The following is a 17978-nucleotide window of genomic DNA, read 5'->3' as shown; positions in this document are numbered from 1 at the left end:
GAGACGATGCCTTTCAGTGATAAAATGACTCATCCCATCTGGTGCTCATTATCAATTTGGTATTCAGATTATGTGGAAAAACGACAACGAATAAAGAGTTTAAACTCAGACTAAAAAGCCTGATAGCTACACAGTTACATCCTCACAATATCTTCACTGAATGCACAGCAAATTCCTTTCTCAATGTGGAAAAAAATAAACAACATATTTTTTTATTATTTGTTAGTATTAAATTGTGTCAAAATGGCACCACTTTAGTGAAAGGACTGTTGTTACTCAGAGCTGGAAGTGAATAACTGGATGTGAGGTAATCCAGGAAACTGTTTCCTGTATGTGGATAAGCAACAGCTGGGGAAGCCTGATAGAGTGTGGACAGCCTGCCTCGTCTCAGCCACTAGGAAATGGTGAAAGAGTGAGGAACTCCCAAACAATCAGCCCAACACTGCTGCTCGTCACATTGAACAACCAAAAGCATCGGTGACCACCATCTCTGCATTTCCCAAATTCATGGGTTGGATAAACAACATTCAACTTTCTTCTTAGGAGCTTGTTACAATCCACAATCAAGGCCACAACAAAAACCAACACCAACATCCAATGACAGTGTCTCTGTCTCTGTTAAATATAGAAACCTCATCTTATACATGGCTTTCAATTTGTGACTCATTGGCCTGCCTAGAGTCCTGGTATTCAATTTTAGATTTACTTAATTTTTCTACTATTTATAAAATTCATTTAATACTACTTACTCTTCATTATTTCTTACTGCGGACACTATTTTTTTTATCTATCTATCTATCTATCTATCTATCTATCTATCTATCTATCTATCTATCTATCTATCTATCTATCTATCTATCTATCTATCTATCTATCTATCTATCTATCTATCTTTTAACTTTCTATTTTTTATTTATCCTATATTTCCTTTTATGTAAAAATAGTAAACTTTTTTCTAAAGTGTACTTTTTACCCATTTATAATTTATAACCCACCTTACAAACCCTTGCAAATGCATTGTTATTTTAAACATAACAAAGATAATTATATTAATCTGACAGCTTTGTGAGATTTTAAAGCTCAGCTCACATAAACACTGTCTATATTGCATACATTACGTATAATATATATTTGTTACTGAAATCTGCCTCAGTCCTGCCTTTTAACACAGAACTTACAGATTTGCAACCAGCAGAAAGAGCTGTATCTATGGCAAGAGTTTAGCCCACAGACCTACAGCAAGCAGCCAACTTACTGTGCTGTATAGCAGCGAGTTATCTCAATTTCTGAAACTGGAGAGGATATGCAGCCAGTGCAAGGAAGTTTTTTTCTTGGGAAAAGATTTCTATAACCTTCAGCTATCCCAAAGGAACCCCAGAGGATCTTTATCAGAGAGAAGCTAAAGGCAGACAAAAGACAACTTTTTTTTAAAAGTCGGGGGTTTTGTAATAACAGACTGTCCATAAAATTTAAGGTACATGGCAAACATGATTTAAGGTCAGACCATAATTTATATAAACTAGGAGCATGCACACCATTGATGTATGAGAGGATTAGCGCCTGATACGAATTTACATTGACTACAGACCCTCAGAGTGACCAATGAGTCTAAAGCATACATTACCAAAATCTAAAGCTAACATGCTTCTGTTTTTCTAGATGTGATATAATGTGTGTGAATGACAAGATCTTAAAGAAACACTACACCTGAAAGGGATAATGGAATCTGAAACCTTGCCAGAACTTTTAACAAGCACTAGCTGCATAAGCCTAATAAGCAGTATTAAATCTTAAAGCTTAGAAAAATGTCATGTATTAACTCAATGAGACAATACATAAAAAATCCCACTCAACGTGGCTGTGTTATGGCTTCACCACACTTTCTCATCTTGACTTAGCCACATGCTTAGAACAACACAGATAATATTTCAATTGCTTTGCTAGCGGTTCCAGTCTGATTATCTGACATGTCTGAGATGGAGTCCAGGTCTGATTAGATGACATGATCTACTCCGTGTGGCAGGTGGAGCACTGGTTAGTATGAATACAGATTCTGCTCAAATAAAGTGTAGAAACTTTAAGTGGGAGTCTTAAGTCCCGGTCTGTTGAAAAACCACATGATATAATATGTGTCCAGTTTAATTCCAGACTAAATGGAGTGTTGAAATAAGACCCACTGCCAACAAATAAATGCCAGATTGTTACAAAAGATTGCTCTCTGGCCTCTGATAGGAACTTCTGTTTCTGACCTTAAGTTATCATTTCTATCTATCTACTGAAAAATATTCAAGACAATTAAACACTGAAACACTGATAAAGGGATGCTGATCAGGGGACAACTGGTTATAGAAGCTATAATATAAGTGTTGATAAGAACCATGTTTAACAGACATTGCACAACATTGAATGTAACTATTAATGGATAAAAAGAACCACACATCCCTTTTTTTTCATTTATGTAGAAAGCAAGAATCATTTGCCACCATGATCTTGTTGCCACAAGATTACAAAATAATAACTTAACTCAAAAAAATGTATTAGTATGTATTATAGAGTAACTGATCTGTTTTGAAAGTAAAAGGGAAAAGTGAAGGGTTACTTGGAAAAAGATTTTTACTCCATTACCTCACACCTCTGGGTTAAACAGATCAGTCCTTAAAGTTTTATCCCCTTGGCATCTTCCAAAAACTGTAATCATAAAACTTTCTGGTTGGCTGATGAATTTTGCTTGTGACAAATGTTTGGTGAAAATTCAAGTGTGAGGCAAATGAAACACGTACATGTGGGCAAAACGTTTACAAGCAAGCAGGACAAAAGCTGCAAAACTTATGATCAAACTTTAACTCTCTGAGCTCTCACATGATGTGGTGCATTTTGGCACCAAGTCAGACTGAATTAAACTGCTTGTGTATATTATAGCCTAAGCAGTTATGTAATGCTTGTTAAGCATTTTTCCAAGGCTTAGGTTAACCCGTAATAATGTGTTTATTTGTGTCTGTATAATATCTAGACTTTTTATGAACTGCTAAAATTGAACCATATGAAAATGTATTGAATCCTGTTCACAGTGTGCATTACAGACTTTATAGTTTCTGACAGTTCGGTAATTAGAAGCAGATTTGTACTTTTTTTTTCAATGAAGAGGATGGGGCAGTCTACAACGGTCCTTTGTCTTTGCTTACAAGCCTTGCTCTGGTCGCAGGTGTCTCTTCTAGCATTACATGAGTCAAAATTCACCACAAAATGAACAACAACTGGCATAAATAAAATAAAATAAATATAATTAAACTGAAATATAAACAGATTAAAAAGAGATAAATAATGTCAGTTGTGTGTGCATAGATCTGAGATTGTGTGTGTGCAAAGATTCTGCATGGAGGAATAATGAAATGAGATTTGAAGCCAATCTTTTTTTGGATGGTGATATAAAAATAATATTTAGCATATATATATATATATATACACACATATATACTGAATATCTGTGCTTAAAGCTATCTGTCTCTCTGTATATTTATGTTTGTTAATTTCTTTTAATTTTAGGTTAATTTTATTAATTTATTTCTTTTAATTTTAGGTTATTTAACATGTATGCAATGGACTGAAAACGAATCACTGTATTCGATAACACTTTACAGACAGTGTGCTAGTACATTGCATTGTGACTTACCATCATCTAGATACATTTGATCCAGTTCTTGTGGTTCCTGTTTGATGCTGATGGCCAGTGTAGCAGGTGTTCCTTCTTCCTCCAAAAGAGGAGATGGCCCACTCCTCAGTGGGACTTTAGGCATCTCTGTGGCCTCACCTGTGACTGGAGACTGGGTCAAACTGTGACTGGGAGTGAAGATGAGATCAGGTGCTGAACTCGGGGTGGAGGGATGGGAGCCAGGAGAAGAGGATGCACTGCCTGATGGGTAGAGAACAGGCTGCTGGTAGCGGCCAGGCGTGGGCTGGATGGCTGAGACGTGAGGGATGGCACTAGGCTGAAGCCCAGGGTTCGAGCCTGGAGAGAGGCACTGAGGAGAAAATTGCGTGGGTGAGAGATCCTGCAGGTTAGGGCTGGTGCTGGGAGAGGAGGAGGAGCACGACGGGGATGAAGGCTTTGCTGTGAGTCTCTGAGGGCCATAAGCGGCTGTCACACAGGCTCTGTGTTCTGAAGGCATCATGGCAGGCACAGCTTGTAATGCATAATACGGCTTGGTGAGGCCAGGGGAGTGCTGCAGTGCACACAAGCGAGGGAGCTCATAGTCATCATGTGGCTCTGTCTTGATGGTGGGAACTGTGAAAAAAAGACAGAGAGGTCTCAAATGAGAAAAAAAAAACCCACGAATAAACAAAAACTGTTGGTTCATTAGGTGTCACATGAGCTGGTGCAATCGAGTGGGCTCGTGGCTAGGATACCCAGAGCCAAACAAACATTCTCATCAATGAGACTGTGTGTCTGAGGCGTCGCACTCCCGCCCAGTTGAAAATATTTAAAGAAAGACCAGGGAAAAAAGGGATGAATCATCACCACAAGAGACTTCCAGCTGTTTCTATAATAAAAGAGACTATTTTCATTGGAGCTTCCCCTAGCAGTAATACACTTAGAGTGTGTATTATGAGAAACTTCAGGCAGGAAGCTTCATTTCCAAAAAAGTTTAATTAATTAGTAGCAGTCAAGAAAATATTTTAAATGTTATAGATACAGGTCTTGGTGCCTATTTAAAATCTGAACTATTTCACCTGCTTATCAAAATAAAAAAGCCAGTTTGCACTACAAAATCTACAATATTTTGTAATTGTTCAACTATATAACATTTCTACATTTTCACAATTCACTGCTGTAGTAAAGTTTTCAGACCTTGGCCTCAAAAATCTTTAACAGACTGATTGCTTCATTCTCCATCAACATGGCTTTCCCTCTCCAAAATTCAACTAAATGGCCATCAAGATTACCAGGAAGTCATTATTTATATACTCTAACGCTAGTTCCTGCTTATGGCATTCTAATAACTCTCTTATGAACACAACTTTGCAATGACAACATGCAGGTCACCTTCATAGTAAATCTAATATTTATAGCTCTATGTACTTTAGAATATTTCTTCACAGCTACTCTACTGTATTGTGTACAGTCTTGGGGTGCTATAAACATTGCCCTGTGTGCAATCATTACGACAGTCATACTAATATCCCTTTACTCTTTGTGACCCTACAGATGGATTAAGCCTTGTGTTAAGAATAATTACAATAAGTCCTATATTCTACAGTTTGTAGTGAGGGAAATACTGTTTATAGTTACATATGTTTTAGAAGGAAATACATTATTTTTAGCAGATGTTCCACAATATTAAAGCAACTATAATTAGAAAAAGAAGTTAAATGTGCCGTTTTTCTTAACAAAACAGTGTTGGCTTTGATATAAGAGGAATAAAACATTTTGACATTATTTTCATTTAACAGCACACCTTATGTGTTTATTAATTTAACCGTTCCGATATTCAAACATTATAAATGAATTAAATGAATGAATGAATAAATGAATGTAATCCTAATATGCAAAAATATTCAAATATAAATGGATGGATATTGTTTCTCTCAGATGAAATAAAACATTTGGAAAGTAACATGAGACACTGGGAATGAACTGTGTTATTATCAGTAGAATTTGTGACTACAGAATAAAGCATGTTGCCTATTGCTGCGTGAAGTTCTCACTTCCCTATTGTCCATCCCCCACACATCTAAAGACCACAATATTTTAACATTAGGGCTTCCTCTGAGATTTGGTCATGATTCATCACCACAGTGTCTTAACTGGCTCAGCAACCTATAAGCAGAATGTATTAGAGGAACTGCTGAACCGGTCTGACTGACCAGGTTTTAAAATAAAACACCTACGTCACACTAGACCCAGCAGGAAGAAATGAGCCATCAATCACATGACGATGTCTAAGTAATGCCTCAGATGTCTATCCTAATGCTTTCGCCTCTACACAGATTGGTAAAACATTTTTCTAAAACCACAGAAACTTGTAAACCAAGCTATCTTGGGTCATCATTCATCAAAGCAGCACATTTTCATTAGACTACACATCATACACATGTCCTGAATGCTGTTGATTATTTAAGGCAAGAGACTTGAAACTTATGTTCTAGTTATCTATTAGCTTCATCTACATTTAATATCCCTACATAAGATTCCGGCTAAATCTGACAGCTCAAGCAGTTACCAGCTGTCCAAAAAGGCAGCTGTCCAAATTTGCTAGCTGGTAGAAGTTTCTTAAATATATTATAGATAAGTTTTTAAGCTAACACAATAGTAAGGAAATTATAAAATGTCAAAAATATGTTGATCCGAGTTATAAGGAAGATGATATTTTAAATCAAATATAAGATTATTCTGATCACTGGATGCTTTTGTACATGTCAGTTATTAGTCTGTTGTATTCTACTATCAGATAATTCTGTTTCTTTCCTAGAAATAAATCCTTAAAGTTAGGTCTAAAATTATAAAAATTAAATGTTTTTAGGCTAGAAATTTTAAGGTCACAATATCAAGAAATGTATCATTTCAAATCATATATTTGGTTTATTCGAATTTTTTTTTTTTAATTAGGAAGAAATCTGGAAATGATCTGGAAATACAGATAACTCTATCTATATTCAAGATATTTACATTCTTATCTTTCCGTTCTTATGCACGGAATCAAAATTCTATTCAGGAGCTTCTTTAAAAGGACATTCTTTTACTGTAATCATTTATCAAGCTACACAATTTCATAAAACTGCATGTTTTCCTCTAATGACCTTCAGCAAATTTAAAGTTATGATATATTTTATTTTCAGATACACAAAGAAAAGAATTATTATCCTAAAATGATATTACACTGGATAACCTAATAGAGTATGATGCATTGTATTTGTGTTATTTAGCATGTTGGGTTGCTGTGGATTTACCCCTGGCCTGTGTGGTGAGTCCAGTGTGTCAGCTGAGAGGACAGTGTAACACTGTCAGGGGGGACAGAGAGGCTTTACAGTGGCCAAGCTGAAAGAGACAGGGCAGGGTTGGTTCGGCAGCCTATGAATCATTACTTTGAACCACCCACTGGTTAGGCACCCTAATCCTGAGGCAATTAGTGGTGGTTTGGCCCTTTTTTAAACTTCTTTTCTGGCAATCAGTTGGCATCTGAATAATAACATTCACATAGTCAACTCCACCCAAGTGCCACTCTTCCAGACCTTGTATAATCTAACAGGTATGGAAAAGAACATGTTTATTGAGATGCTTTTAGCAATGAGAAAAACTCTTAAGTTTGACCACTTTCACTAAATAAGACAGTAAAATGTCTGGAGTTCAAAGGTTTGGAATCCTCAAGTGAAGATGAACAGCAGCATCATTATTTTAAGTCATTTTAAATTAGTTTGTATTTGTCAATGTTATTGTAGCAGCACAATAAAAGTGGAACTTCGTTTAGAAATATGGTCGAGCCAGTGTAGAACCGATGCAGTAAATCCTTCCTCCCCTCAAAGGTTTAAAACACAACTTTATTAAATAAAATATGCTGGCATTATGGCAAACAGATTAATAAAAACCAAACAGCTTAAGTAAACTTCCAGTTTGGAGCCTGTTCAGCCAGTAGGGCTTATGTGATTGAGGGTAACAACATTTCTTTGTTTATGCAATATTAGAGTAAAGAAAGTTCATTTGAGGGCTGCTGTTATTTGCAATGAAAACTGTTTAGCTTGTTAAATATCAAGCATGTTTACTAGATTGTTATCCCAGCTAGGATGTCTTTCATCAAGTGTTTACCTGAAATAAGCATTTCAGTGTTCAAAAGTGTAACAGACTGTATCTCAGGCAACTTACAGTACAAAGTTTTTTAGAAAGTTTCTTTGCAAAGGCTATTTTTGGATAAATAGCCAGCGTGCAAATGACTTTACATTAAAAATGTAAAGAATATTCAACTAATTTAATTCAAAATAATTTTTAATGAATGATTTACTTATCAATGTATATTTTGGGTTGTACTTTCAAAGTTTAAACTTCATTCTGTCATATTGAGTGAATATTATAGGACACTAAATGGAAAACTAATGATAACGATGTTTTATGTACGAGATGAATGGATTAAGACATTAATGCATTAATTAAAAGTGATTTTTATTACTATTTTTACTTTTATTACAGTGATAATTATTACAGTGAGTAATTATAGTTGCTGAAATAAAGTTTTTGAAAATTATTGGTGAAATTTTTATTAGTTTTAATTTAGTTTTCTGAAATATACACAAATGATTCTGTGAATAACATTTAACCTAACATCTCTCACCTTCACGTACATATTTATAAATGTAATATCAGTGGTACACAAATGGCACACCAAACAGTGAGGCTTATGTCCCTGGATTTCATTAATTTTCATGAAGTCAGAAGAAAATATACAAACACTAGCCCTATTCCTATCCTTATTTGCAAGTGTAAGGTTATGGTGAGACAAGGATCAGTGAAGGTAATGTTTTACCATTACATGGCAGGTAGGTGAATCGCTGGGACTGGCTCCGCTTCCGTTTGCCATTGCATATGTAGAAGTTCACCAGAACAGGGCTAGATATTCTTTGGTTTCGGTAAGTTGGAATCTCCACAAGCAAAGCTGTCTGTTGTGAAAAAAAGACCATATAAATGTAAATAAACACAAACTATCCAATCAGAAAAAAATCTTCATACTTCATTGACATTAAGCACTACATTTCAAAGAATCAGGTAAGGAATTTAAAATGTGAAAACATGTGGCTTCCACAAATATAAACACGGCTTACTGGCCACCAGTGAACACTGACTGCACTGTGTCTGTGATTCAAATTTACACCATCACTGGGGTCCAAAAACCACAGGCACCCTGTTGCTGTGGCTCAGAGAAATGGGGCTGGATGAGGCTGAGAGAGACTGTAGCAGACTGTTATTTTCATACCTTTCACCCTTGAGAAGAGGGTTCTTCCAGGAACTCACAACAACCCAGAACTCCTTTTTGTCTCCAGATGCTGCTGAACTTTTGACCGCTGCACTGTCTATTGCTACAAGTCCTGCTCTTAAAGGGTCTTTACCACCCATCCCTCCCTACCCTGAGATAAACCCCATGTGGCTATGAGCAGACTGATGGAGGTGCTGAACAGTAGCCAGAGAGGAAGTCATCAGTCTTCTTGCAGGCATGTGCAGGTGAGCTTACTGCCACTATTTATATTAGCACATCAGCATGGCTGCCGAGCAAAGCCAGATGAAGAGCATATTGCTCAAACAAAATTCAAACCCAGCTTCATACCTAATGCTTTTTCTTTCTCTTTTCTTTTCTGTAGCATTTATTTAGATCATTGGAATCAGCATTCTAATTTATAGCTAACATCACAGCTCAAAATGAACCCTCAAATTTTATTCCTGTATTTATCTCAAGTCGCCTCATATGGCCCTGTCTGAAGGATAAATACAGTATTATCCCCAGATGAAACTGAATAAGGCAACCAAGTGAAATCCCTTCAACTTCAAGGAGCTGAGCAAAAGTTTGGCATTCTACATGGGGCAACTTAAGACACAAGCAAGCATGTGGTTTAGGGCGAGTTTCAAAATGCTTCATATTGAAAAAGAAATATAGAAATACAGACAGAGGTTATAGAAAGGGCAGAAATCAAAGCAAGTTATGTAAAAAAAAAAAAAAAAAGTTTAGCACATTAATACATCATTCTGGCAGATGGCTCTTATTCACTGAGTAAGCATTAGAAACGGGTGTGGAAGCCTCATAAAGTTATGACCCAACACAAGGTAGACAAAAAATAAAAAATTAAATCCAGTTCAATGATACCATCATTCAAATTTTCTGTGGCAGTAAATGAAACTGCTGTTTTATCTCAGAAAGCAAGAAGACAGCTTAATATGATTTACAGTGACTACATACGAGAATAGACGAATGCACTGACATTTTGCATTACTGTTAAGCTTAATGCAAAACATTCTGCAGCTTGCATAATTTGTACAAAAATAAGGCTTAAAATGGGTCAGTGAAATGGGACAGCACTGTAAAAGCAATCTGCAATATAAGAGTCTCGTGTTGTTTTGGATATGGAGTATTCCATCCCATAAAACACAATTATAAAGTACTTTCGGTATAAGAATTAGGAAGTGTCTGTCTCTGCTTTAAACATGCAAAAAAATTATAAGACCAGCGCTTCAGACAGAGATCCGTTCAGTCACATTCCCAGACTGAGACAAAAGGCTAATAGTTCATTCAAGTCGAGCAAATTCCATGTTGCTTTGGACGCCATTGGCTAGGTATTGCCTGTGTTTAAAATGGGCCTGTTCCAACAGTCTATGCTTAAGGGCCTTCAGACAGACATATTTTAATAGTGTGTGTGTGTGTGTGTGTGTGTTTATGGAGAGCAGGTGTACTGCCTCACACATAGACAGTGACTATTCCCAAAGCAAAATTGTGGCCACTAAGCTCTAGAAGAATGAGTCAGTCAGTCATTCAGAGGGCAGGGAGTGTGTACTGTATGTGTACACATCTGAACTAAAAAATACTGTATATGTCTGTTTTATATGTGTGTGTATTACAGTTCAGGATGTATTGCCATTTCTATGCTCAGAGGTCAAATTGGTACACAGGTACAATACACTGTCAGTACAATGTTTGAGTACAATTTGTGTGTGTGAATGACTTACTGGTTTAAAGGAGTCCTTTTCAACTTTGGCTTCCATCTCCCATATGTGATGACCATCTGAAAAATAGAAAAAAGGCATTAAAGATTTAAAAAATACATTTATTTTTATATTTTTAAGGCATGTATATTCTACACTTTGAAAAGAATATATGAAAATCATGTGTCTGAATGGAAGAGGCTATCAATTAAACGTCAGTGCTCATCAGAGTCAAGCATGGTGGTTGTAGCATCATACTGACAGTTACCCTTGGTCTCTTGGTTACCTCTCTGATTCACCCCATCCTTACCCTGCCACTGACTACATTTAAGTTCTTTTCAGTTCCAGATGTAACACTACAAAATGTGGAAAATCAGCAAATTAAATTTTGGGCCTGGTTTATTAAGAACAAAGTAAAAAAATATTTTAATGGCACCAATGGATTTTTTTCTCTCAACCACTTTCTAATGAGCATAACCATGCTGTAAGTAAAGCCAGAGCACAAGCCTTAAGCTAACATCATATCCTGTCTGCCTCTGACCAGCTGGGCCGTGAGAGAGTCTGATGTAACCCTAACGAGATGAGCAGAGCAAAGCGTGTGTGTGGCGAGCTTCCACTAAAGAGGAATGAGACCCTTACATCATCCCCTTGTGGAACCCCATCGCACATGACATACAGTGTCTGAAGATTTCAGTAAAAGCAGCAATGAACTTCACTTCCACTATAACGAGGAAGGTTATAGCGAAGGTTAACAGGCATCTTGCTTTAGTCATTTTGAAATCTGTGACCATTTGTTATCCTCATTAAAGAGTTTTATCAAACTCTTCTCCATCACAGCAGGAACTTTACGAATGGTCTGAGACAAAAGGCACTTTAGAATCTCATTTGCTATTTTTATCAGAGAGATCACAGCTAAGTCATTTTGACTCAAGGGGAGAAAACCAATGAAGCAGAGCTCATAAAGCTTGTCAAAGGATGAGAAAAAAGAAATACTTAGTCAGACAAAAGGGAAAACCTTTCTTCTGGTTTTTCCATTGGCACACATTGGTAATATATTTACATAATTACGCATCACTACCATAAAGTTCATGTCAATTTTGCCCCTGGGTTTAACCTGAAGTTCAAAAAAAGGTCATTGTTTTGTTGGGTTTCGATTTACATTTTCTTGCTCAGACAGCGGTGCTCAAATGGGTTTGCAAAGCAGAGCAAACCATGTGAAAGAGTTTAACAAAATAAAAATATATATTAATAATATATATATAATATATATTATTTATTATTATATTTTTTACAAATTTCTGGTTTTGAGTCATCTTAAAGTTAAAAGTGTGACCAGCTGAGGTATCATGATGCTCTGCAACACATCCCCAGCAGAGTGTAAATGGCTCCCAATTCTATTCACCATTTGGATACCAGATGTATTATTCAGACGTTAAATTTCAGGTCTATTTTGATTTGCATTCAAAGAGTAAGGTTAGACGTTAGACTGGGGTTTAGTGGGCAGACAGTGAGGAGGACATCAGTCTGAGGCAGGAGGAGGCTATGATGTGGCAGCCACCGAGACCAGCACTCTTTTATTAAAACTTTTTCTCTTTCTAGGAGTTTTGCCAGCAGTGAACGTTAGAGCTTGAAGCCAGACTGCCAGGGCCAGAAATAAACATGCTTTTTAGATCTCCCCTCCAGTTTGTCTTTAATCTTCATGCCTCACATAAGTCCTCACTCTTTTTGTCTCAATTGTTAACTAATATGATCCATGCCTTTTTTTTTATTGAATCTTAATTTGTTCAGTTCTTTGCTCTATCTGTTTTGTCTCATTCTTCTATAACTTCTCTCCTTTTTCAAAATACAGAAGTTAAGTCATAAATTGGGCAATTTCTTGGGGACTTACTGCTAGTAAAAGTGCTCCTGCAGACTGAAGTGCTCCTAGTTATTATGGAGGCTTTCCTGGAAGGGAGCCATGTGAATGAAATAGTTTGCCTGTCTCACTACGCAAGAGAAATGAGCACACGGTGTTCCTTGGCAGATGGCGTCATCTTTAGTGGGCCCAATACAAGTTATCTTGATTCCCTTAAAGATTTAGTCACACAACAGGCAACAGAAGACTGGTTAAGCTAATTAAAACCACACCAAAAGAATGCTTTGGACCTCATGCTAGCTTAACAAACAGTGTAAATTTGAAGAGCTAAATCTTTGCATGACATATATTAGGCATGTTATATAGTTACAACAACGTAAAGAAATAAGTCATTTTTTATTAATTCTCAAAAGACTATTTAAATATATGTGTAAGTGTGACATCTTTAATTCAATTCAGTTTAGTTGTATTTTTATGGCACTTTAAACAATAGACAGTGGCCCAAAGGCAGATTTATAGGATCCCAGAATTAGATCTAAATCCTTAATGAGTAAGGCAGAGACCACAGCAGCAAGAAAAAAAAATATAGTGCTTACATAAGGAAAAATAAGAAAAAAGAAACAATGGTTTTTCTAGGTTTTCTAGGTATGTAAATCCCTAAAATGTTTCTAGGGAGATTTTGTTTTCTGGAAAAAGTGCCAAGAATAACCCCTTGAGAAATCTATGACCATTAACCATCTAAATAATCCTAAAGTAATCCTTTCTAAAAGTGCATTTATGGTTTGATCAAGTAAGCAGAAGAAAAACGAATATCTACAGTTATACAAAAATGTGAAAAATTCTATCGAAATCCAGTATAACTTTACTCTATAGCTCTGTCGCTTCAACACCACACCCTTTTTATCAAATTTTGATTCATAACATCACAAGCTGCATGTGAATCTTGCCAGACTTCCCCAAGTGCTGCTCAGGCTTCAGGAATCAAAAAGCCCTTGTGCTGCTGATTAGGGTGGGCTAAAGTGAAAGCCCAGGGCCCAGGGCAGACACGCAGGAGGGCGGGAACACAACAGAGCCAAACTCCCTCCATCTACGTGTTGGACAATAAACACAAACAGATGCCGGTCTGCTCACTGTTAGCTTCTGAAAAGAACTGTCTGTTTTCAAAGGTATAAGCATCTATGAGCATAAGAGAGAAGAGAGGCAGAAAGAGCAAAGAAAAGGAAGTGGTGTCGCCGTGGTTAAATGCTTTGGGCTGCTCATTATGACGTTGTGAGTTCAAATCCCTTCACCCCCATGCTACTGCTGAATGTCCTTGAGAAAGTCACTTAACTCTTTACTGCCTTGTTGTATCCCATCAGATTTATAAATCTCGCTTAAGTCACTTAATAAAAGTGTAAAATATGCATTTAGAAAAAAGACAGGAAGATTGAGAGAGTCAATGAAAGAATGTGTGAGAGAAACAGAAAAAAGAAATAAACAGAGGCTCTGGCTAATATCTTATTTATGTTTACACACTTAGTCGCTATTTATGGTTTGGAGCAAAGGGCCACACAGGGTTGAATTCAGATACTAATTACTTCAGTTACATTTCATCACATAAACAAATTTAAGTAAGCTAGAGATATGCTTTTAAAATGGGAGCTGTGGTTGTTACTTTGAACAAGCAGCAATTTGATCACATGATTGCTTCTCGTGACTTATAGAAAGCTCATGCTAGTGTTCACACACTCGTGCACACACACACACAAAACCCCCCAGTTGAAGGCTGTTATGTAATGTAATGGCCAAATTTGGAAAGTTTTCAAATTAGTGGTCATCTATTAATTAATTTTCAGAAACTTCGGGAGCTGTAGGAGTCCAGCCTCAAGATGATTTCTGTATTGTTTATTTGTTTCAATTGAACAGGCAGTTTTATTATAACTTGTTTTGCCTTGGACATTGGCCTGGCTAAATACTATCTTGGGCCTGACCAAGAGTTTGTAAAAATAATGCTCATGTCTTCACGTGAATGAAGCCAAGTATAAATTATGAATTATGGTTTTCTGTAATCTGGTCATCTTAACTAGGTCTCAGTTTCATTTGGACTTGATCTTGACTTGGCCTCAATCCCCTTAAGACTTGATCTTATCAAGTCCTGGTCTTGGACTTGGACTTTGACAATGGTAATCATCCCTTCAGCCCTAGAAACCAATATATCAATGGAGTTTATCCTGGGAACACTGGGCAGAATTCACTGGGTACAGGAAATCTCCTAATTTTTGAAATCTGAGAGCAACCTAGGAGAAATTTTCCGATATACTGTATGTGGAAACAAATAGAACCTCACACAGACAGTAAAACAAACTTGTGAATGAACCCCAGACTCTGGAGCTGTGAACCTCAGTTATAGGTGATGGTAAACAATATATTTTTAATAAAATATATAATATTGATTGCTCTGGTTTCCTCAAGTGCATTGCTATGCATTTTGGTACTTTGCATGGAAGTAGTCTGCATCAATTCTCCATTAAACTACTTGACACATATGACACATAGAGAACTGAAAATAGCGACTGTATGTTCTATATGATAACAGGAACTGAATCCAAATACATGTATAATTAGATAAAAGCAAAATTAACAAAGATAGACATACAGACAAACTGCAAAATGGTCAAACAGGGATAGCCCTAATTGCAGCTGCTTTAAACTGCATGTTTTCCAGAGTACTGATGAAGTGCAGCTGTGGACAGGTTAACCACAAGCCTATTTGTCTATCTGTATCTGTCAAATTCTGCCCAGTGCTCATTCCTGAATGTTACATTTATTTGGGTTTAACTCAAAAAACAAAATGGTACACCTTCTCTGCTTTTGTGAAATACTGTATATTATTTTTGACCGGTTAGACACCATAAGAACCATTGCTAAACAGGAAGCTCTGCTTGTACTATAAGTAGTTTGCTAAAAAACAGGCTATTGTTTAAGAGGGTGTCAAGGGACAGTTAAACTTTGGCACAGTTTTAGTATTGGAGATTGTTTTCTATTATGGAGAAGGAGTGAGCAGTCGCTGCAGGCTATTCTTCAGATCGGGCAAGCCTCTTTAACTGATTTGAGCTAACACCTACACATAAACTCTCTCAACTTCGTTCTTGCAACCAGCCTCTGTAATGACCCTTAACTGCCAGTATTATGACAGAATGATTAATTCCCTATAAAGCATTTTGCTGCCAAGTTTAGCATTTTCCTGAGCATATAAATGAACAAAGTGCCTAAGTTAATTTGGCATGCCAGAATAAGCCTTAACTATGCAAAACTGCAGCTAACACTTCACATGTGTCTCTTGCAACTTAATCCAATGGACTCTTACTTCACTTTGCCATTTTTTCCAGAGGCTTCCCTGCCTTGGTTATTTTATACTGTTTAGCTGTAACTAAAGCCACTGGTGGGCAGTGTGCCCTTCAGATTAGCCATAAAGTATTCATTTTGGAGTGTTGTGGCAGACAGAAACAAAAGCCAAGATCAATGTGAACTGTCTGAGCCTGTAGTCCATTCTATACCTGGTCTCACTCAGCTAATGGATGATGACTCACGCATAGAAACTTCTGCACGCATATTCTGTACCATGGCTACTGTTAAACTGTAAAAACAGACTGACTTACTCACTGAATTGCAAGATCATTTGTTACTACAGCAGATTGGTTTTCCAAAAAAACGTGTGTACACTGAAAAGAGTCTTATCATGGTAACTATTAATACTTGATCTGATACTGATATCTGATTGGCTATTCACATTTTCCTGTATTTAGATACAGCATACCAGTTTCTCTTGCAAAAAGAAACTTTTGTATACTGTGAGACAATGTGTGTTTCAATGTAAAATATATTCACTGGATTGAATATAACATGGCTGTGGTAAAATGGGAATATGGGAAAATAACAAATAAGTGTTTTATTCCTCTTATACCACAGCAAGTTTTCAGCATATAAATTAATTTTGAATGAATGGCAAGTCGTAAATGTTAATCATTTATAGTCAGATTTAATGTTGTCTATTGTCCATGGGACCCATGAATAGCTCGTATTATCACAGCACCTTGAGATATCCTGAGTTTTGTTTAAAGAAGTTAGTGACATGTAAACAAGATATCCTCACATTTATTCCAGTAAGTTCTGGGAAAGGTCCGTACTGAAGGTGGTCATCAGCATGGTAGTAAAGTGGTTTCTTCACAGTGGTGACTTCACTAAAAGTCACACACAGACACACTCTATTGACGTTTCTCTATCTTACCAACAAAGATCCTTCATTCCACCTCAGACACTTTCACATACAATAATCAGACAGGCAGAGTGTGGATGCTAACAAAGTGAGTCATCTCAGTCCGTGTCAGCAAAAGTCCATGCCTGTACCTCCTATAATGTATCTGTAAGGTGGGTGCTATCTTCAAATTCTCAGTAAACAAACATTGCTAAAATGGCAGGCTAGACTTTTCACTCAAGCTAGACTTGCAATTCAGACTGTCTACTTGTCAAGACTGGCCAAGACCTGAATAAGTTTTCTGGAAGGAGCCATACAGCTAATTCGTGGTTCTAAAAATCAGAAAGAAATAATAAATACTATAATATATAGCTGAAGGGGTAAAGGTTTTGAAAGGTTTATAAAATCTGACTAATCTGTAGCTGGTCATTTCTGTTTAGTGTAAAACATTAGAATTCAACGTGTAAGCTTAATGTCCTATAGAAATCAGGGACAACATAATGTACATAGTGTAAAGTACAAATAGAAGAATAGATATGAGATGTAGCCTATAAACATGGCTCATGTCTGTAATTACACTCTAGCTAAAGAGCTATAGCCAAAAAATAACTTAATCAGCATCATTAATCAGACAACTAAAATTATGTTTTTAAATGTTTCTAATGTGATTTAGAATGTACAGTAACTTCAGCCAGAAACCCAAGATACCATGTTTTCTGACCTGAAGAATATGATAAAGATTAAAGGAGTCATGGGCTGTAAAATAAAATCTGCTTTTATTCACCTTATCAAGTCAAATGGCTTTGCTTAGTATGTTTATTACAAAAACTATTATATAACTAATCTGTACCTGGTTTTAGACCTTTTAGGCAATTTGTTAGATCTGATTCATAGATATTCATCACAAAACCATTAGGCCACATTTAGACTAGTAACTGCAGACCAGACTGTCTCAACTGAATCAGTTCCGACTTGCTTTAGTAATTACTAAAGGCTCAAGTACAATGATCATAACAGCCATCATCACATCACATTCTCACACAGACTTTAGAGACATCCTAAAAACAATACAGAACAACAGCAGCTGTGGTGAATTTAATGTCTAATAAAATCTTTAACTGCTAGGTCTTCAGGAAAGAGGGCTTTGTGCTTACTGCTTTCTCGGTATCATGACAAGCTGTTGTTTTTCTGTCTTCAAGAGAGACAAAAAAGAAAGA

General features: G+C 36.5%; 1 protein-coding gene across 2 annotated transcripts in view; it reads right to left on the bottom strand.

Annotated features, from left to right (window-relative positions):
* nfatc1 (nuclear factor of activated T cells 1) overlaps positions 1-17978 on the bottom strand; it is a 40806-nt gene that overhangs the window by 7657 nt on the left and 15171 nt on the right. The window contains exons 7-9 of one of the 2 annotated variants that reach the window (XM_027176035.2): positions 10697-10752; positions 8517-8643; positions 3671-4282 (exon numbers count right to left, since the gene is read on the bottom strand). In XM_027176035.2, coding sequence (XP_027031836.2) covers positions 3671-4282; positions 8517-8643; positions 10697-10752 — 795 coding nt within the window. Of the gene's footprint in view, positions 1-3670; positions 4283-8510; positions 8644-10696; positions 10753-17978 lie in introns of both variants that reach the window. The other variant, XM_027176034.2, reaches the window with a different exon arrangement.

The sequence above is a fragment of the Tachysurus fulvidraco genome, chromosome 24, assembly GCF_022655615.1.
Source record: "Tachysurus fulvidraco isolate hzauxx_2018 chromosome 24, HZAU_PFXX_2.0, whole genome shotgun sequence".
Taxonomy (NCBI): Eukaryota; Metazoa; Chordata; class Actinopteri; order Siluriformes; family Bagridae; genus Tachysurus; species Tachysurus fulvidraco.
The sequence above is the reverse complement of the archived record's forward strand: the minus strand, read 5'-3'. Positions and strand labels throughout refer to the sequence as shown.